Here is a 21,897-nt window from a genome sequence, read left to right as displayed (position 1 = left end):
TTCTCAAAAGCAGGGCTACCTCGTTACAGGTGTCATTCTATCGATAAATTTATTTTCGGGTGACGTTACGGGGGCCAAAATGCTCTGTTACGCATACTCCGAAACGAGAAGGAAGTACGTTTACTCGTTTCCTCTCTTGTGAGAAACGAAATTTGAACTTGGGACCACTCGAGAGGGATTCTTAGTATGGGTTACTTCATTAGTTACGTTTGTTACCCAATTAGAATTTATGGAATGCATTCGTTTCTTTAGAAATCCTTATCGACGTGAAGGGGTTACACAAACTAGTAACTCAAAAACATTTGAGGTTATTTTTTTGGTGGTGTTAAGTGTCCAATTTTGATTTTTGTTTGGGTGATGATAGAAAAGGGTATTTTTTAAAATTAGTCTGGTATGCGTTTTTAGGCGTTTTGAATATAAAAAAAAAAATTAATTTTGAAATTGTTCCGTGGGTGTTTAAAAGTGTGAAGTTTCAGTGTGTTTATAGTCTTCCATTTCTGATAATTACGTGTTTCTTTACGTGTGAAGATTCTCTCTTCTTCGTTGAATCGCTTCTAGCATTGCTAAAATCTTATATACAATACCTAAATTAATAATAAAGAAGAACCGGAATACAAGAAAAAAACAATATTTTCCACGGGTGCCATTTGTTGGATTTGTCTATCACTTACAGTAGACTAGAGATTTTATAGAAAAATCGGTTCTAGAATGGAGCAAGAAACTGTGAAAGACAAGAAACTCTGCACAGTTTGAGTGTACAAAGTGCTTCAACACTTTGCAAAGGGCTAATTTGTTGAAAATTAGTGAAGACAAGACTGTGGGAAGTAGTTTGCAAGTATTCTAGAGAGATTTGGGCAAGTTTCGTGTGATGTATAAATGAGAGGTTGGAACGGCTACCGTGTTGCCCTTCAGCCAAAAGTACACAGCGTAATTCACCTTGTCCAATGGAATGATTTAAAAGAGAAGTGCTAATATTCCGGTAGCAGCCTTCCACTTCATTAGTGGGTCCTATAGCCCTGGGGCCCACAGCCGGAATATGCAGGGACCACCCATTCTATCCCTCTGTAAAACCTGTCTCCCGCTGCGATGATATCCCATCGGGTCTACTTTTTTTCTTTTCTTGAATTTTAATTTATTTGATATCCGTCGATGCACGCGAATAAATTGATTCGGATGCAGACGTCTGGCGCCATTTTTAATGAACTTATGCAGTCGTAAATTGCTGTTGCATAATTAGGGACGGAATGGGAAGGAGCCGATTTTTCAAAAGAAGAAGAAGAAAAAAAAATTAGGTTAAGAAGGTTGGGCGGAGCTCTGGCATCCACTCCAATCACGCGTGATGCGTGATTAATGCCTTACTTTGACAAATCTCTCTCTACCCTGTGATTCGGAGTGTTTAGATGAGTGAAAATTTTTATTTTTGCATATTTTGGATGGGGTGGCTTTTATTAAAATCGTGACGCGCTTTTTTTACCGGCTGCACCCCGAAAAAGGGTAGTTTTTAGGAATTAAAATAGCTCGAGAAGATAAAAAAGAAGCTGAGAAAAAAGAAGCAAAAGAATGTGTGATTATAGAATAAAACTTTCCAGACTCCACCCTGCATATCCGGAAATAGCACGTGTGTTGTTTCATTTCTAATCAGCAGCAACAGAAATACTAGATTGTTGACATTGGCTGACTTTCAACCCTATCAAACAGCTCTGCATTCATTTATCTATCCTATCCACTTGACAGTTCTGATTTTACGCTGGCCTCTTGTCATTGTTGGAAAAATTCCTCTTTTTATACGGGACGAGCCACTCTAGAGAAGAGAAGGGGAAAAAAAGTGGAACAGCACCATTCACTCGGTACGGGTCACGTGGCGCGAACAAGAACTGCCAGCCCGTTGTACTTCCGCCACGCATTTTCTTAATTAGTAGCGGGCCAGAGGCGGCACGGTTCCGAAATTTCGGTCTAGGTGGCGCCCAGCTCGCGCCGGAACCCGACAGAAGTCCTTACGTCATTTCAGAACTTATGTCCGGCTCCGCCCGATTTTTGTTGGGGTCACGCTCCACCGCTCTCCGAGTAGGATTATCCGAATTTGGAGCACTTACTCCGTTCTAATTAGCCCAACCCCTTTAAGAAACCGGGAGGGGGAGCGAGAAAAAAATGGAGTCGGATCCGCCTCATGTAGCACGCTCAATCATCCAAAATCTTCCTCCAGCTGCACCTGATTAGTCATAAGGTTTCCGGCAGGTCGGTTCGACGTGGGAATGGCATCCGGGCCACTTACGTCGAGTGACGTATGTCGCATCTAGCACGTGCTTCTCCCCCCTCACGGTTCGAAACTACATTACAAGATGGCCACTATCTTGTAGTTATATTTAAAAGGGGGTTTCAGGTACAAACGATATAAATTCGCCCGACAACATGTGGTAGACACTGCTGTATATTGATGGAGACAACCCACGTGGGTCCTCTCGTCCCCCTGCATGTGTCAGTAAAGATCTGTCGGTCACTTTCTCTCGTACGATGTTATCTATAAGAATACGGCTTGCTTGTAATTTGTGTCAATTCTCATTTTTTTTTGTTCCTCCCTCTTGGAACACTAGATAAAAGCCTATCTGGATGGACTCCTACCTACTTTATACCCCTTTTGGCAAAAAAATTATTCATTTTTTTCCTTCTATAATGAGTGCGATATGTTAACTGCAAAGAGCATAATTTTTTTTTTCTTTCCAAGATTTATTGGTTTTTAGATATGCTGCGAAGCTTTATGATGAAAATATTCCTTTAAAAATTCCCCAATTAATCCAAAATTTTCCTTTATTCAAATTTTCCAGGAAGAAAATAAACATAACTTTTATTTTGTATTAGAGTAAATTAGGGAAATTGTTTTCGAAAAACAGGAAATTTTTTTAAAAATTTTAATTTCTTTAGGGAAATTTCTGGATTTTTAAGCAGTTCTAAGGAAATTTTCGGATAAATTCCGGAATTGGGGAAATTTCTTTAATAAATTTTTGTAAAGTTCGTGAAAGTTTTTTAAACCCTAACGCTAGAAATTGTCGAATGTTTATAAACAAGGGAATTTTCCGAGAATTTGGGGAAATTTTCGAGATGTTTGACAAAATTGCGAAGATTTCCATATTTACAAATCGGGATATTTTTAAGGCTGTTTGGGAAAATTTCGGGAATAGAATACGCCTAAAATTGTAGTTGAGGGAATTTTCGAAAAATTGGGAAAATATTTAATACTTTGGAAAAATGAAAGAATTATTCACAAATAATTGAAGGAATTTTTTCAATTTTATGGGATTAGTTACGCAAATTTGCTTGTTTTAGTTCAAAGGATAGGATGGAAAACAGTACTCTGCACAACTATTTCTTTGCTCGCGAGTATCCCAGAAGCTGGTATGACCTTCACTTTTTTGCCTCCCGTTTTTTTCGTCGCTCCCTCTCTTGGTTTCAAGATATCGATGGGGATTAAACACGAAAATCTACATTTTTCATTCTTGGATCCACCCAATAATCTCATAATTACATGGATTTAAACGAGTATTAAAAAAAACGTGGAGCGGTTACTCCGACGCGGATGTTTTTATCTCATTTCTGACGTCATCCCGTCCATGGCGGAAAAGCAACAAGTGGTTTGACCTCTGACCAGGCGGCGTCTGTCTGCAGACGGCAGTCTGACTGGGATCTGATGCCCGGGATCACTAGAAACTCGATAGGCGGCTTGCCGGGGATATTAAAAATGGGGGGAGAAGAAGGGCGGATATCTGATGGAACTCGCGCCACAAGGTTATGCTGACGTCACGGCAGTACACACAATCGACATCTCACACAGACCCGTCGTTCTGTACGACATTTACTAAGCTCATTATTGGCACGGGTTTAGTGTTTCTCGGTTACTAGCCCGTCTCCGGTTGTGTTTTACTCCACCCTCTTCCCCGCACGTGGTGGGGGTTGAGGGTTCGCGTGATTTGTACCCTTTTGAAGTGCTCGGTGATTTATTGGTGGCCGTCTTATACGAGTAACTGGCATACGACGACAGCGGCACCTGTCAACGGAGCGGCCAAGGTGAACGTTCTCTAAATAAATTAAAAGGGCGCCTCGTTCTCCCCTTCTGACGGGCGCCCCTCCCCCAAAGCGGCTCAATTAAATCTGGCTGTTTACAATTAACATGGATATTTACATGAAATCTGTTTACTCGGAGTATAAACAGACGGATCAAAAGTGGTCTCACATGTTATTTCAATGGGTTTATCTCTAGGAATGACGAGAATTTGACAAACTTCGATAGGGCCATGTGTTACGCTTGCTATCATTACAGCAATAATTGTCACGCACGTGAGCATATGTTTACACCTCACCCTTGTTTCTCTGTTCTGATTAGTCACCGTTTCGTAGTCGAAACGTTGATATAATTCGGTGCCCCCATGCTTAATTTGTTTAGAATTCTTAGTGGTTCATGAAAACGAATTGTTCCCCACGTGTTGAAACTATCGCAGCGTGTAGCACCTATCACGTTTTGGTATTGACGCCCATCAACAAAAATTATGTAATGAAAGTCTTGTAATGAACACGAAACAGTTGAATCGAAGTCCTCATACAGAAAAATCCGTATAAGAGCGCTTTGGAAAGGGGGTCCCCCTTGTAAGAGCACTCTCCATTGCATACCTTTGGTGCCTTAAGAGGTATTAATCCCGGATACCACCACCTTTTACGATCAGGTAGATTGGAGGAGAAAAAAAAATCCCGTCCGGAAACTGTAGCACACGAGAATACCAGCATAAGTGAGGTAATTAATGGTTACCTCTTGGTGTATTTTAAAGGGTACTAGGACGATAATAAGTAGCCAGTGATACGTATTCAGCGTGAGTACTACCTGTCACTGAAATGAGGAAAATTATGGACAATTTCCTCACAGCGGGACCACTGGTCATGTTGGGAGATCCGGGTTAAACTTTCGGGACAATGTCCTCACGAGGGGCTTAGTTCTCCATCCGTCGTTACGTGTTATTCGGATATACTGTATCTTTAATCGTTTCGTCACCTTTAAGTATTTTTCATCTTCAAAAAAATACCCGAGTTCAAGGTCTCTCTTTAAGTCCCATTGACCTCGGATTGGATCACTTATCTGGAGCAGTAAAGACACCCTCGTAAAAAATTTTATGGTGTTGTTTTAAATCTTTATTGTTTACAGCGTAATTCACAGGTTTCAAGCTTTTAAGTGGATCATCCGGATTTTTTTCCGACACGTCCCAAAAAATGCTCCTCGACATCCCAAGAAGAAATTCGAATGTACGACTCCAATTCCCTTACGAAAAGAGGAGGGAAAAAACAAGCCGGAATGACGTCACGGGATCCACCCCCGAAAGGAGCCGTTCGGACAAAACTGGTTTTCACAATGGTCCTCCAGACGTAGAGGAAATCTGAGATCATTGTGAAAGCTGATTTTGTTGCAAATGGCGACAATGTGGCGTAATACCCGACGACACCCCAAACGAGGCGCCGACTCTACCCATACGGAAGTAAAGCGGGCACCACCGGAAGCTGCACCGTCACCACCGTCTGACGTCAGAGGTTCTTGTTTATGTTTTGCACCCTTTTTTTTTCTTTTTTCGTCTTCTTGATCATAGTTTGGCAGTGGGTGCTTTGAAAGGCACGCTTTCGTTTAGGATTACAGAAGACAGTTTATTGTCGCCTGTTCTGTCAGGATTTCTTCTACCCCTACAGTGTTTTTTTTATTTATTTATTTTCTCCCTTTCTTTATTATTCATCTAAATCCCTCTGGTTTGTTTTTCGTTTGACGTTGGGCAGAAATTTTTTGGGGTAAGTGCGTGGTATCATTGGAATTTTACACTTTTTTATGAACACTATTACACTGTTTTAAAATTATTCATAATTTTTAATTATTTATTTATCTATTTCAGAAAACCGCCTTATCAAAAGACGTGTTCTATGGATTCATTTAACCTCTCCAGAGCCAAAATTCCTCAACATAAATTATCCTACCGAAAATGGTGACAGAAAGGCATTGCTTCCAGCTATTGGGATAAGCAGCATACAAAAGAATACGAGATAATTTATAACCACAGGGGGAAAACCTCCATAATTCAGTGGGTAACAAATAAACACCACTAAATAAATAAAATTTTGGTAAAAGTAAATAAACACAAAACGAGGGATTCTCTCAAACCAGATTTTTTTGTTGTGGCCCCATAATTTCTTCGTTTCCTCCTTCCCTCGTTATTAATAAAAAGAAAGAAAGAGGGTGGTATAATTTCCACATGTTGAATTTATTAACAGATAAGAGATTTAGCTGATTTATTTATTTATTTATTTAATTTATCTCTTATCTCCAGGCTTTTCTTACTTTTAAAACTTTTAAAAACATTTAAACAATACTTATACCCTGTCATAAATGGGGAAATATCAGGTTTAATATATAATTATGTACGATGTTAAAAATATAGGGGTTAAATTAATAAAAATAGATATTATAATCACCTGGTGTTGTAGTTTCATATGCATTTATATAGATTTATTCCATAATTTTAATATTATTTTATACGTGTATATACAGGCTCACCTAAACGTATATGATTCTTACACTAGTGTATTTATTGTCTATATACGTTTATACGTATATATTATTGTAAGGAGCACACGTATAAGGCTCAAGTAAATTGTTAGCCTTATATATAAACGACTGTTTAGTTTTAGACTGTCCTTAAGCTATGAGACACAAGAGATCCTTCCCCAATACCAAATAATAATGAATTTAAAACGTAAGGCCCTACCTTGTGCTTGTTTAGCTTATTTGTAAATCTGATCTGTGTATACGTAAGACTCATATACATAAATATAAATCTTATATATGTATTTTTTTACCGTAACATTCTACTACATAATTTTAATATGTAGCTTTTTCTTTCATTCAAGTTTAGATTTTTGCCTTTATTTGAAGATTTACTTTAAATCGAAGTATAAATTTGAGAATTAAAACACTTTTAAAGCAACAAAACGTCATTTTAATAGTACAGTTTATTAGACATAGGCCTATTTATTTTTACTTAAAGATGTTTAAGGGTTTTCCTCGTTGCTGATAATTCTGGAGTAGAAAAAAACTGTCTAGAATTAAAGAACACAGTGTTTCCTTTAGACAAATTAATGTTATTTTTAATCAATTGATAAAAACCTGGTATTGAATTCTCTACATATTTATGATATAGTCGAAAATTTGGGTTTATGGAACACAATACTAGTTTAATGTTCCTATTTCGTGAGGGACGATCTACATAACTTATCAATATATTGTTTTCTAATGCAAGTCTGCTAAAAGTTTTTTTGCTTTTATTTCAAAAAAAGATTATCTTAAATTGCAATTTTCACGAATTTAACTTAAGAGGAAATTTTCGCGTGCAAGTCTCAAATGCTTCCTGAAATTCCTACTTTGCAATATCCAGGGCATTCAGGATTTTGCGTGTAGTCTCGTAAAACGTTATAAATTTTTAAAAATTCTGGATTTTTGTGTTTTTACAATTTAGTTCTTCGCGCAAAGAAGTTTTTTAGAAGTTTAAAATGTGTAGTTTCATGTACGCAACGTGCATGGGTACCTGCTGGAATTGTACCTTGTAATTACGAGTTATGATCCAGATTTGAGTTTGAATCCTCATGAAATATTGAAATTAGTGTAACATTTTTTTAAATGTTTTTCCAGTTTAATTTTTTTCCAGAATTTTAAAAATATATTTTTATACTGAACTTTACCATTGTCGAGTGCTTCAACACACGATAACACAACGATAACAAATGTTTAAACTTCAAAACAAAGAGGGCCAAAGTATCTAAAAGTAAGAATACTTTATTATCGATAATAAAAAATAAAAATTATTTACAAGAGATTATTCGTGTGTATACATTAATATTTCTGTTCGAATACAGAAGAGGAACCAAAATTAATAGAAAAATAATATGTGATACTATCATCATTATTATTATTCGATATAAAAAACACTTTGGCACAATATGGTGGACGGGTTTTGGGGAATTTCTCTATAGCTGCCAGGGTTTGTTAAAGTAATTTCTTTCTTTTTATTGATACCCTGCATCACCAGAACCTGCCTGGTGTGTTTCACGCGCGTTTAAGCATAGGCAGACCACTGTTCATCCGAAACGGATCTGTACCCCTTGCCACTGATGGAGTACTGATTAGAAACCTGCCCATTTCCAAAATAGGCATTCTGATTGTTGAAGCACCCCACTTGAGGCAAGGAAAAGTTTGATTCGAAATTGAAAGCAGCAGTTCGATTGGCCAAGAGTGATCTCGGCTCCGATTTAACGGGTGTGGTCAAGTTGTGGTACTTGCAGGGCTCTTGAACGTCGCACGACTCACTGGTATCTTCTTGATAGTTGAAGACGTGAGTGGCACCCCCGGAGGGCATGACCTCTTCCGTACAGTCCGTGTAAGTCTGGTTATTTTGCGGATATTTTCCCAGCCATTCGCTGCAATACGACATGACACCGTAATTGTTTCTGTACGATTGAGGAACGTACTGATTGGGCAAGTACTGATCGAGTTCCGATTGATCAAAGCTTTCTATAGCATCGGTGGAGAGTTGACAGACATCGACGTGACTAAAATCGATGGGTTGGCCTTGATCCCCTGTTGTAAAAAGTAAACTCAGTTAGTGTATCACGATAAGATAATTATCACTAGAAAAGTACAGTCGAGTGCCAATACTTGCCTTGTCTCAATAGCGCCTTTTTTCGGTTATCCGTGCGATTGGGTGCATCGAGACGATTCGGGGTAGAGGGTGGCGTTGGAGGGCTGTGAGGGCTACCAGAATGTTGAGGGCTGGGTGTCGAATGGGCCGAGTGTTCGTCACTAGTAGCTGGATCTTGTTTGAGAGATCTGTAAATAATGTTTGAAAATTTATTATCCTTTATGTATACTAATCATGCGATGAGTGGATTTGATAACACTAAACGAAACTCAAGTCGGCATCTGAGGTCGGACGACCAGATGTCCTACTTGACAAACAAACACAAATTACTAAGCGTATCTAAGACATCGACTTTTTTATAGTGAAAATACCCTAGATAGGGATTTTTTTCCGAAAGTCGATAACTTTTTATGGTTCATATCTGATAACCTAGTATTTATTTATTTTTTGCGGTTTGGATAATATCAACAGATAGCCCGTTTAGGGATTTTTTCCCCTCGAATTATTGCACTAATTCAATACGAGTTATGGTAAATTAGAGTAATTCGATATTATGATGATACTGGATAGGGATTTTTTTCCAGTTTTATTGTTTCTGTTTCGATACGTAAACAGAAATAATATCGTCAGAAAACGTACCTTTTTACCGCAAAATATCTCTATTTTCTGGCGAGTTTAATGACCAGGTTTCTACAAAGTTTAACTGTAAAAATTTCCTACAGAGATCAGCAACACCAGAAAAATTAACGTGGGGGATAACAATACCAGAATATAAATAGCTCATCAGAAAAAATACTCCAGTTCAATCTGTAGTGTTACCCTCACTGATTACGAATTACAAGCAATAACAAATAGCCCAATATCAGTAGGCAGAATGTGTATAAGATAACACGAAACAGAAACAATGTCACAACAGAGGCCTTAAATCTGTTGCTTCAATTCACGAAGAGTTACTACAGGTTAGCAACACTCACCAAAATCCCCACAGGGAGAGTGGCGGCATAAAAAATCCCTGAACGTTTTCATAAACAATTACCCTTTAGGGATTTTATCTAGTGACTTTGTTTCTTTTCAGGTATTAGTAACGAAATACAAGCATAAACCCCAAGCGACACGGATGAGCTAGTGTAATAACACGCCCAGACTCTACTTGGAAATCTCGATAACGTATCTCCCTATCCTTCCAGGCCACGTTGCATCCCCTAAAAGTTGCCGAAAATGCCCTAAAAAAGGGTCTAACCCATAGTACAAACCTGTGACAACCGAGGGAAAGAAGAACCGTGGGTTAGAAGAAGACCACCCCGTCGATAAGGGTAACCGCACCCCTAAAAAAAAATTCTGACGGTAAACCCTACGTCGGTGAGATATAACAGATGTCTGTCCGCAGACATACCAGAGTTTGTGTAGTTACTGCATTTTATCACATATATGTCAAACTGTTAGCCAGTATCCCTTTTCAAGTTTTTTTTGCTCTCTTACAGGTGACCAAGGATGACCCCACGGGTGTGGTTTGCGGGATTTGATGTATTGCTGCAACTGCACTCTTTCTACTTTACTTAAAACCGAACATCATAAAAGAGAAATGGATGAACGTGCAAAACAGGTACAAGTCCTTCTCCCCCTCTTTCCACTGGATCATTTAAAGTTTACACACTTTAGCGTAACTGATATGTTGTAAGTGAATAGGACCCACCGGTTTCAATGGATCTTTCAAAGATTTTCCAGAATTCCTAGAAGTTACCACTGTGGTTCCTACGTGAGTCAATTGTATAAGTATTTAGCTGCATAGTTTTGGTTTTGTGTCGTTGTTAAGTTATTCTAAACAGGGTTCTACTGTTCTCTGTAAATCTGTGGATTTACAAGTTGGCATCGTCATTAAATTTTATGAATTTGCATACGTACACGTCCACAATTTTGTAATTTATTTGTTTATACGTTCACAATTTCGTGGATTTACATGCTTAAATGTCTCCTATTTTGTGAAATTTATCTGCTTAAATGCTTAGTTTTGCAGCTTTGCCTGTTTACATGCTCGTTTTTACAAGTTGCTAGCTTGCATGCTGGCAATTTTATTGATTTATGTGCTCGCATTTTGTAAATTTTCTTGTTCATGTGGTTGAGTTTTCGAGTTTGCTTGCTTATAAACTCGCAATTTTGTACGTCTGCCTGCTTACATACTTGCAATTTTATATCTTTGCCTATTCACACGCTCTCATTTTGCAGGTTTCTCCGCTTACCTACTGGCAATTTTATGAATCTAAATACTCTTACTTGACTTTTCACAGGGTTTACAGAACTGTTTAAAGGTTATTGGAATCATATTAATCAATTCCTATCCTGTTATTTAAGTTAATGGATATTTTTGGAAGTTGACAGAGCTCTTAACTGAAGTAATGAAAGTTTCAGTCAATCCCATTAATCAAGCTTTTTCGAGTTTTCAGGTTTAATTGAGAAGTTTTTCAGTCCTGAAAACTTTAATTAATCAAAGTTAATGAACATTTTCAGGATTAAAAATCACCAAATTTTCAGAATTAATGAAATAGTGAAAACGTTATTCATGAAAACACTTCAAGTTTTCAGTATTTTTGTTGGTTGGAATTTTAATAATAGAAAATACACCAAAAAATTTTGGTATATTTTTAGAAAATTTTCTTAACTTTTAAATGTTAAAAATTTCAAATTTTTCTAAAAATACTTCAAACCTAATTTTTTAAATAAGATATTTTAGAAAATAAGCGTTAAAGACATATTTTTCCTTCAATTAAACATTTTTCAATTGTATTTTTTGATGCTGCTGCTAATTTCTTGGATATTTCTTAAGTTCTTTTTGAATTTCAACGCTTTGTCGGATGACATATGGCTATAAAACTGTTTGAATAAGTGTAATTAAATACTTTCACCCATAAAATGCCGAAAGTTATCCAACTATCAAAGGAATTTTTTAGAAAGAAAAGATGCTCGTTTGTTACTCAATCATCTAAAAACACATTATTGGTACCAATGATGAAAGAAGATCAAAAGGTTCCGTTACTCCAAACACATGTTCGAATCACGTAGAAACCACAGGTGCAGCTGTTCGGCCTTCTTTAATTTCAGATCGTTGACCCTTCGTCGCGTTTATTCTCATCGAAGACACTAGTTTTTTGGGGTGCCATCACTCGAGAATCTGTAAAATCGAAAGGGTTCTCACCTGAATATGACGGTTGCTCCCTGGACGTGTTCGGTTGTTTGACTGTTGTTGACCCCTTTCAATGGTTTCCTACGTCTGGGTTGGTACTTGTAATCGGGGTGCTCCTTCTTGTGAATAATCCTCAATCTATCTGCTTCTTCTATAAATGGTTTTTTTTCTTCCTCACTCAGCAGTCTGAAATTAGTAATATAAACTTTGCATGATTACCCGAGTACAGTTAATACAGGTGTCATTATAATACAGTATAGTAATTTCAGTGTAAGATGGAAGTGTGTACAATTCAAAGATACTTGAACGCATATAAATATTCAGTAAGGAACAGATTCTAACTGAAAAATGTACAACAATTAGTATATTTTATGTAAAAAAAGCTCGCGTAGTTTTAATGTTGCTCATATTAAACAACACAACAATATATCATTAACATTAGCATTAATAATGAGTAAATCATTGAGTCGATCCCGCTTTACGACCTAATTTAGTTTCTAACCGTCGTAAATCGAGACGTAAGTTGTGATTAAGTTCCTGTATATGCAGTTTGTACAATATAATATATTGAGACGAAAATAAAAATATGCCAACTTGTACAATAATAACCACAGTATAACATGATTTGTGTTGTGAATGCATTAAGTGTTTTAAATATAATTAAGTACCATTATACCCGTATCATTCTGTGTTATCCAACCTTTTGATAAGTTGAAAGACTATCACGTTACATAACAGTACATAACACTTTGGGGACCTCGAACCATCGGTTGATACGATAATTAGATCCAAAATAGTATATCAAACTTTCAACGCTTCCACCACGAGTCTGTTACGCTAAAAAAAACGAACCAATGTAACACAAAATGTTACAACCGATAACAAATTAACTAGAAAAATACACATCCTTATAATGTAACAACATCGGATGGGGGTAGGAAGTTTTATAATCAAACACAATAACAAAGACAACCCTGTAGTGTTCGATTTATATTTAGGAATGTTGATAATCTATCACCTCGTCAATCGAGTAGTTACGATTACAAACATATTTTCGGAGCCAGAGAAGAGGCGAGTGTAACACATAAAGGATTGGAAAAAGTCGGCACTGCACGTGACCGTAAAGAAAAGTTGGCTTTAGGTGACACACGACCATGTGTCCGAAAACACCCTGCTGACAGATAGAATGTCGGTCGGAGCACATTATTACTTCTGAGTCGCGTAATTCACTTCACTCACCCCCCTTCTGTGCATTTTTTTTTTGTGTGTATGTGGAACTAAAGTAATATAAGGTTACATCTCTTCTATCACCAACCACCTACGCCTTTTCCTATGGAGTAGTGGTCCTCCGAAAAGTCACGTTTCGCTATTTAAAATAAACACTAACTCACTTTTTTCTTGGTTAGGGGCTATCTCGAGAGTATCCTTGACGATCCCTCATTGATAAAAGTCCCCTTTTTAGTATTAACGACCTTGATTTAAGGCTCTTTATCTCTCGATATCTGGCTAGTCGCTGTTAACCGACTTTTAGATTCTTTTAGATTTCGTGCTGCTTGTTGCAATTAATTATTTTTATGATCGTTTTAGATAATTGCCTTTTAAATTTTCGATAAGAACATTTTTTGGATCCAATGCTTAGAATATGAATGGAGTGAGGAAATTTACAGGGCATAAATCATGAAAAATTGAGGTTTTTAGTTAAATTAATTTGGAGACGATCCAATAAATGTAGCTTGTATCATCCAAAAAATCTATCAGGTTGATGGAGACATTAAATGACACAGAATTAATAAAAAAAAGTTGAAATTTTCTTAATTTAAGAACCAGTTTTGGGTGTAAAAAATGTTATATTGTCTTCCATATCTCGATAGAAAAATCAAATTTTAGTCACTTTTAATCACAAAATTTTAATCTGTACTTCACAAAACACGAGTCTACATGAAATTTCGGCACTTTAAATCGAAGATTTCAATAAAATATCTCATTGCAATAGTAAAAACTAGATATACGAAGTCGAATCTTAGTAACATCAATCAGGAGCGTTTAACCATTACAAGAAGCAACCATTCTTCACGGTTACTCAAAACAGGTAAGTAACCGAAAAATTTATTTTCTTACAAATGAATAAAGATACATTTTGATTACTTATAGAAGAAAAACCACAAATGCAGGATGTGTATACTACTCAAGCGACTGTTGACAAATATCTAACCTTTCGAGTGGACTTTAGATCCATAAACCTCACAGTTGACACAAAAGTTACCGACTTCACACAAGTTGGACGATCGTAAAGAATTTTCGTGTAAACAGTCCATCTATCGATGCTACTAAAAGTTATTTATTCGGCTCCTACGTTAAGCCAAACGTCACAAAAAATAGGATAAATAATTTGGATGTCGCGCGCTCTCCACATTCGAGACCACAGGAAACGTTACATTTGTTATATTATAGTGGGTGTGAGGTTTTATTAGTTGTAAATCATCGCGTGCAATATGATTTCATAGAAAAAACTCTGGAAAAAACTCCAACCGACTTAAAATACGATTTAATTGGGTTCACATTTTCAAACGTTGTAGAACCGTGAAGCATTAGCTGGAAGGCGAAGCTTGACGTTGGTAGCCTGTACATGATAGAAGGGAAGTTGTCTATCAGTGGCACGTGGTGTGACCCTTCATCTATCTCGAGCAAGAAGAGGCAACTGTCAAGCAAAATGTCAGAGCTAAGCTGTCCAGTGTACGGTTACGTTCCCATACATCACAGACCTGAAGCGAGATTTAAAAAATTACCTCCTGGTTGAAATCTCGCTACTACACTCTGACTCCAAAGGGAGTGATCATATTTTATTTTCTTAACTCTAGAAAAATATTTTCTTTGAACTTATGAACAGTTGTTAATTTTCGAAGTTTGACAGTTCGCTGGTATTAAATAGGAAATGTTTTAAAATCATGAAAAGGTCTTCATCGAATATTTTCCTATCGAATTTTACTTTTCAAAATTGCAATTTTCCTCGAGAAAATCGAGTAATTTCCCATCTAGCAATGGGAAAAATTCAAAACGGAAATCGTCAATAATTTCCTCTGCGTGTAAGAGGAATTTTTTTAAATTAAAATAATAAAAAATATAAATAAATTTATATGTTTTGAATGATAATTTTAGTAACTTAATAGCAGAAATTGTGTATAAAAATATCAGAGGGTGATCAGAAAGTCGCCGTATGCCTACGTTGCATTATTTGTAACACGAATCTTGCACGAATCTTGGGGTTTTCCATCAGTTTGTACAATTTTTAGAAGAGTAAGAATAGAAAAGTATAGAATGTACTGAATTTTATAAAATTTCGTTTATTTTTTATTAGATAATGAGACTAGGCCCAACAAATTCTGCAATTTATGCATAGCAAAGCATTTTAAAGCATAGCAATTTATGTTTTAAAGTCATAAAAAGTAGGCATGAAAACATGAAATTTAACAAATAATAAAAAAACGGATCAAAATTTCTGGAAAGTTCAATATTTTTTATCTTAATTTATGAGGTGCATAGCGTCATTCAACAAATAAGCTAGAAATCTGAAAGAAATTTGAATGTAGAGTATATAATTTCAACAAAAGTAGCTTTGACCCGCTAAATCAAGTGTCAAGGAGTGGTTTGGATTAGTAGAGATAGTATATGATGACATTTCACACCCTGATACTCTCTAATAAACTACATTATAAGCTATCAGTAAGTAGTACAGTAGCTACTGCTACTCGGCTTTCATCTCTAATTCAACGAGTAATAAAATAAATAACATCAAAAATTTTTTGGATTTTTTAATGTAACAAGTTCATAAATATCAATTTAAATCAATTTTTTTTAAGTATAAAATCATAAAAGTTGAAAATTTGCCTGATTTATTTTGCATTAAATCAAGTTTTAATTGCTTAAATTTTATATTTTAATTAATTTTCCAGTTTTAATTTACCTTTTAAATGATAAAAAAAATTGTATAAAAATAATGAAGTAAATTCATTTTTTATACTTTTAGTAGTAAAAAAATTTGATTTTATTACTTAATTTATTTAAAAAAAATCGGAGTTTATATGTTTATATTGCTTCTACCGAGTTAATTTTTACGATAGGACAATGTTTATTTAAATAAAATGACATAAACAGTGATTAAGCTCAGGTTAAGAAAAAAATGGAAGCGCGACAAACAAACGAGAAATGTCAAAGTTCAAATATCCAAATAGAAAAAAGGGAAAAAAAGGTGCAAGCAGTGAGAGACAAAAAGATTCTGAAGAGAATTCCCATCAAAAGATCTTGGAAAAAATGCAAAGTCCAGCTGTCTAAAGAGTTTCTCGTGAGGATGCCACGTCTACCATCTGTATCTTCGAAAGGTCATGTCTTTATTATACTTACTGACTCATGCATACTTTGTTCATAAAATACATACATACGAGAGGGACAAAAAACCGTTCTTTATAGTAATAATAATAATAAGTTGAATCACGTATGATTAATCTGCTTTTATAATTTGCCGATTAAATTTTAAATGCTTGTTGAAAAATAACTTTCATCTGTTACGCTTCTATGGGTCGGATTTGGTTTCGGTTAAGTATAATTTTGTTTTATTGTCTAATTTATCTATATGTGGGCCCATTTTTATTAAAATTTTTGAAAATAATCCAATTTTCGAGTTTGTGTCAGCCGACACCCGTGTGTTGGATGCGTTTCTAATGGTGTATATAAAATGAAATTTAAATTTTTTTTTTTGTATTAGTAATTAACATTTAAAAAAGCGCTACCTAATTTAGTAAATTAATTGCGATTATTAAATAATAAAATTAGTTAATTGTAATAATTAAATGATTAAAATACTTTCATTACTATTATACTTAACAATGTGAACTGGAAAGTGTTTTAATTATTATCTAATTCAATTAAATGGTATATTAAGTTATAGAAATTTTATTTACAATCAAAATGTCTTAATTATAATTCGAAAGCGTAGTAAAAACCATTAAGCTACAATTTCTAAACTCGGATTAAACTAATGAAATTCTAAATAATAAAGAACATTTGCTCATCCCGAAGTTAATTAGATTTCAGATTTAACGTAAATAAGTTAAATCAAACTTAACTAATTTAAATAACATTAAGAAGTAAAGGAGATAAAAAAATAATTTGTAACTGGAAACTATACTTCATAACTTATAAGGACATTACAATTCAAAGGAAGTTGCCGTGTACATAGACGATGTTCGATTAGAATACGATACGTACAATAATTTAGAGGGTGAATAAATTATGTATAATTTATTTACATTATCAATGTTGTTATATAATTTAAAGTACTTCATTAATGTATATAATTAACTGAAGCGTTGTAATGTTAATACAAACTATTTTTCTTTGGTAATTGATTGTAGTTTTATTACAACTTATTTTTTAAAGCTATAGTAAAGGGAAAAAAATTGTTTAACGACAGAGTTACGGCATTCTGTAAATGCATCTTCATATATTTATGTGAAAAGTTAATGTAAAGTTATTTAAAATTCCTAACAATGAAACGATGATTGCTTGATGCTTTTCATATAAAAAGTTATTTAAATGGTTGAGGAGTAAACTGCTGTTAATGCATAGTTTTATGTAATTATACAAGAATTTTTATCCTGACTCGTTCCTATTTATTGGCGATGTTATTACCATGATGTGTTAGTCTGGAGAGTGAGAAGGCCTCACCCTGGTCCGTGTCAAAGTTCATCATCACTAATGCGATCTCTAGGGGAAAGAACTGACAGATTTCGACAATCCCCTCGGCTTGTCACGTGACACCGTGTCTGGTGAAGTTTTACTGCGTTGCTCTGCTCTTGGACGTTAAAAAAGTCTCGTTGTTATATGAATGGTTGCTTTGGAACGGTTTTTGTTATGGTTTATATTTTTTATTTTCCATTTTATTACCTCTTTTCCAACTTTTTCTCTTATCAAGCTTTACTCAATTAGAGTGACTTCTCAATTATAATTATTAGTCATCAGTTTGTCATGGTAAGTATTGTGTAGGCGAACAGACAAGAAATATCAAATTATAATCTAATTTTTATTCATTTTTATTCTTATAATTCACAATCACGAGGATTAATATTAATTTCGATCTCTTGGCTAATATTTTCCTTTATTTTTTAATAATTTCTTTTATTTTACATTCATTATTATTCATTCTCGTGATAATAATAGCTTTTTATATGAAAATTATTTTCTAGAACTAATATTTAATGACCACGTTAATGAGCTTTTTATATATAAAACTTAATTTATTACCTTGTTTCAAAACTTCATTTTCTAAAAATTGAACAGGGAAAATTCTTGTACTTCTTTAACTTGAATAAATTATTGTACTTGCTGCATAATTTATGCTAATTACTTAAACAACAGTTTAACACTCAGAAAGGTATATTTAAATATACCATTTTTTAATTTATATTAATTAACTTTTTTTGCTTAGTATTTTGATTAAATCGAGGAAGAATCTAAGTGCAGATACCTAAAAAATTAATTTTCTTATTTAAAATCTATGATAAGATCTTAAAAACTTCTCTATTTGTATAATAAATTCTTGTAAATATGAAATAAAACTCAAGTGGTCTAGGGACATCCAACTTTGTGAAAAATTGCATTTGAAGTGGTTTGTATGTAATTGCATCTGATAATAACTGGATCAGTTTTGCGTGCTTACGTGCAAATTTATAAAACAAGATTAGAGAAAATCCGAAAAAAAAACCTGCTTAGAAGAGATAGAAAGTATAGAAGCAGACAGAGAAGCATAAGAAAGGAAAGAACAACCAAAATATAGGAAGATAGAGATAAGGATCCTGTTGACACACGACGATAAGCGGTGATGTTTTTTTAGATCGCAGGAAAAGCGGCGCCTTGGGGGCCATTGGACCTCTCCCCAACCCCCTTCTCAATGACTAACTTCAATATTGGGTGGAGCCAGTCTGGAATCGAATAAATACTGGCTTCTTCCCATCGTAACGACGACGCCTTGTTTTTATCAAAGTACAATTTTTAATATTTATGAGAGCTCATTAGTTATCCAATAATATACATAGAAAACAAATGAAGATAAGAAATTACGGATGATAGATCCGATACTTGTTTACACTTTGATAATTTGCTAGTAACTCGTATGAAACTTTGAAAGAGAATTTAGAAAATTTTAAGCTTTCATAGTAAAAAAAATAAGTAGTTTCTAGAGGAGGGGACGAACAGAATATTTGTTTTGATAAACAAGTTTAAAGAAAATTCTTTGATAAAATGATATTTTTAGAAGAATAAATCAGTAGTAGTAGATAATTTTTTTGCTCGATTTCTTTTTAAAAATTGTCACTCGTAGATTTACTGTATTTACAATTACAGGCCTTGTAATTAAATTTTTTGTATAATATTAATACTCTATTTACTGTAGTAGCACGAGTTATCTATGATAATTAGCTCTGTAAGATAAATATTTTATTGATGTTATCGTTAATGTTATTATATAAGCAGTGGTTTTTTTAGCTCTATTACTTAGCTTATATTAATAAATCTTTTAGCATTTGCACGGTTTCAGTTCCAGTTTTTATGTAACTTATATAAATTCAATATTACTGCACTTACGTTAAGAATTATAAGTTAATTAACCTGACTTACCTCCAAAGTTTTCCTAGTGTTTTGCTAAGTTCGGCATTATGAAGATGAGGATACTGATCGGCCAATTTCCTTCTTGCAGCCTGTGCCCATACCATAAAGGCATTCATGGGGCGTTTAACGTGAGGTTTACGTTTCTCCGAACTAGAAGGCCTGCTAGGTGTAGGAACAAGAGTCCAATCGTAACCTTTGAGTACCCTGGTAACTGCATCTCGTATGGTAGGTGGGAATCTCGTGTTTTCGCATCCCGATTCGGGCCCGCTATCCTCACCTTCCGTTATGGGCCTATCCGAATCGGCCTGTTCACTCTCGGGGCTACGACTGATGTGCAGATCGTGGTCAGTCATGTTCACTGCCCGCTTTGAGCTACCACTGATCTGACGAGGCGATGCTGTTTCTCTTTTGCGCGTCAGACCCCACCTCCCCCGTATCTCTGCCAGTCGTGACCACGCCAGCTGACGCCGTCTAGCGGTTAAAGTTTTGTCGAATGATTGACGCCTTCGCAGCCCCCTCTCTACTTCTTTTTTTCTCCCTTCTTTTTTCTCTTTGAAAAACTAATTTGCTTTGTTTATAACGGCTGATCTTTCCCGTGTTTACTACTCTTTGTGAAAAAAAAAGTAGCCATGGATAATGTCTTGTGTTTGATGCTAGGGAGGGTGGATTTTTGAAATTTGACATTTTCCTGCTAAGTACTGTCTACACCTTTTAAAAAAAGGAAGATTAATATTTTTATATATGTATGCAAGAAAGAGACATGTGCCGCAAACAAAAGATGGATTTTTCATATTTTTTTTTCTTTTGTGTGTGACGAAACGTGATAATTTTTCGTAAAACTGAGCTTACGGAAATGCTAAATGTGTAAAATGCATTGTAAAAATCCATTCTCGTTATTTATTCCAAGCCCCTTTGAATAATGGTTAACGGTTCTGTTTAGATTAAAATTTATCACAGGCTAAATAGCCCATTGCTCCTTATGCCACTTCCATGCATTAGTTCTGCTACATAAACGCATACTATTAGATAGCATTTCCCATCATTAGTATTGCATTTGTGCTAACAGTTTAAATAAAAACTGTGTTGCAATTGCGGCTTAACTTTGTAGGAAGTTTACAGTATCCGAGACTGATAAAAAGTTAATTTAATACGCAATTAATAGAGTTACTAATTAATAATTTACTTATCTATTTAATCATGATAATAAAGCAGATAAAATTCCAATTTCTGCTTAGTTAAAGTCGCAATTTCTTTCACTTTAAGCATTTTATTTTGTGTTTTCGTGCTGATTAATTAAAAAATTAATAGATTTTAAGCCACGACTTTCCCTTAAACATTATCCAAATATATAAAATAATAGTTAAGATACAGTAATATGTTCTTATACACAAAGCACATTACATAATACAGTAACAGCTACTGTAAGTATAATTAAGAGCAGGTTTTTTTGTAACATTAAAATAATTGATTAACACAACTCCTCGTGTTGTTTTTAAAAAATTTGAAATCCAATTGCTCCTTGATCCCCACGTTAAAATTGTCACATAATATACGAGCTTAGTTAAACTCGGTCCTATTAGTCAGATTTAAGTGGTCACGGCTAGAGAGGGTCGCGCCAGAAGGGCTCAAAGCGCCTGTTTAAGTATAGTTCAGGAACTATAAGAATAATGAATGGTTACGTTCGAACGCATTAAAGTTAAGTTACGCTCGTATTTAAATTTCGAACATCTTAATCAGATTTTGATCCCGGATTAAATCCACAGCTATCTCTCTAATTATAATCCAAATTTGTGTGTGTGGTGTGGCATGGTGTGTATATGTGTGTGTGTGTGTGTGCGCGCGTACTTTCACGAAAATTCCTGTAAGGTAAGAAGTGCTTGACCTGTGGTGAAGCAAAAAGGTATGATAAACACACCAGGAAGCTGATATATCGTTAACATAGTTTCGTAGAGTCATTTTCAATCTGTCCCTTCGGTGGTCATTGCACGCAATTTCTGCTTCTCCACCAGTCGTTATGGTTACTACAGATAAGACTTATTGCATAGATGATAATCTGTAAAGAACACCCCCACACAAACATGTGATACAACGAAGCCAGTCATAGTCATATCTTCTACCTGTTGTGCCACACCTCGCCTGATTTTTCAGCTTTTTAGAAGGTCATCGTTTGTCTCTGCTCTGTTTTAACTTCAGTTTACACCTGGGGACATTGACTGAGGAAGTTTGTTATACCTTTTTTTTTTTAATATATTTTTGTATGTATATATACATTATTTTTCTTCTTCGTACATAAGAATTAGTTGGATTGACACTAACTTGTTTTTTTTTAGATTTAGGAATAAATCCTTT

The 21,897-nt window shown here is 35.0% G+C and overlaps 2 protein-coding genes across 2 annotated transcripts in view; one reads left to right on the top strand and one right to left on the bottom strand.

The window, feature by feature from the left end:
- The window catches only part of LOC111617135, a 54,300-nt gene that overhangs the window by 12,810 nt on the left and 19,593 nt on the right, over nucleotides 1-21,897 (top strand). The window contains exon 2 of the mRNA XM_023358474.1: nucleotides 9,787-10,314. Within this exon, the coding sequence (XP_023214242.1) occupies nucleotides 10,234-10,314 (81 nt within the window). The 5' untranslated portion in view covers nucleotides 9,787-10,233. The remainder of the gene's footprint in view (nucleotides 1-9,786; nucleotides 10,315-21,897) is intronic.
- On the bottom strand, nucleotides 7,834-19,976 carry LOC111617155 (transcription factor Sox-9-B-like). The gene is made up of 4 exons (XM_023358484.1): nucleotides 19,558-19,976; nucleotides 11,902-12,075; nucleotides 8,733-8,899; nucleotides 7,834-8,650 (listed from the first exon to the last, which is right to left on the bottom strand). The coding sequence occupies exons 1-4, from the start codon at nucleotides 19,899-19,901 to the stop codon at nucleotides 8,130-8,132; spliced, it is 1,206 nt and encodes a 401-aa protein (XP_023214252.1). The 5' UTR covers nucleotides 19,902-19,976; the 3' UTR covers nucleotides 7,834-8,129.

The sequence above is a fragment of the Centruroides sculpturatus genome, unplaced genomic scaffold (assembly GCF_000671375.1).
Source record: "Centruroides sculpturatus isolate CEXI.00-Female unplaced genomic scaffold, Cexi_2.0 scaffold96, whole genome shotgun sequence".
Lineage (NCBI taxonomy): Eukaryota > Metazoa > Arthropoda > Arachnida > Scorpiones > Buthidae > Centruroides > Centruroides sculpturatus.
Note: the sequence above shows the minus strand (reverse complement) of the source record. Positions and strands in the feature narration are given on the sequence as shown.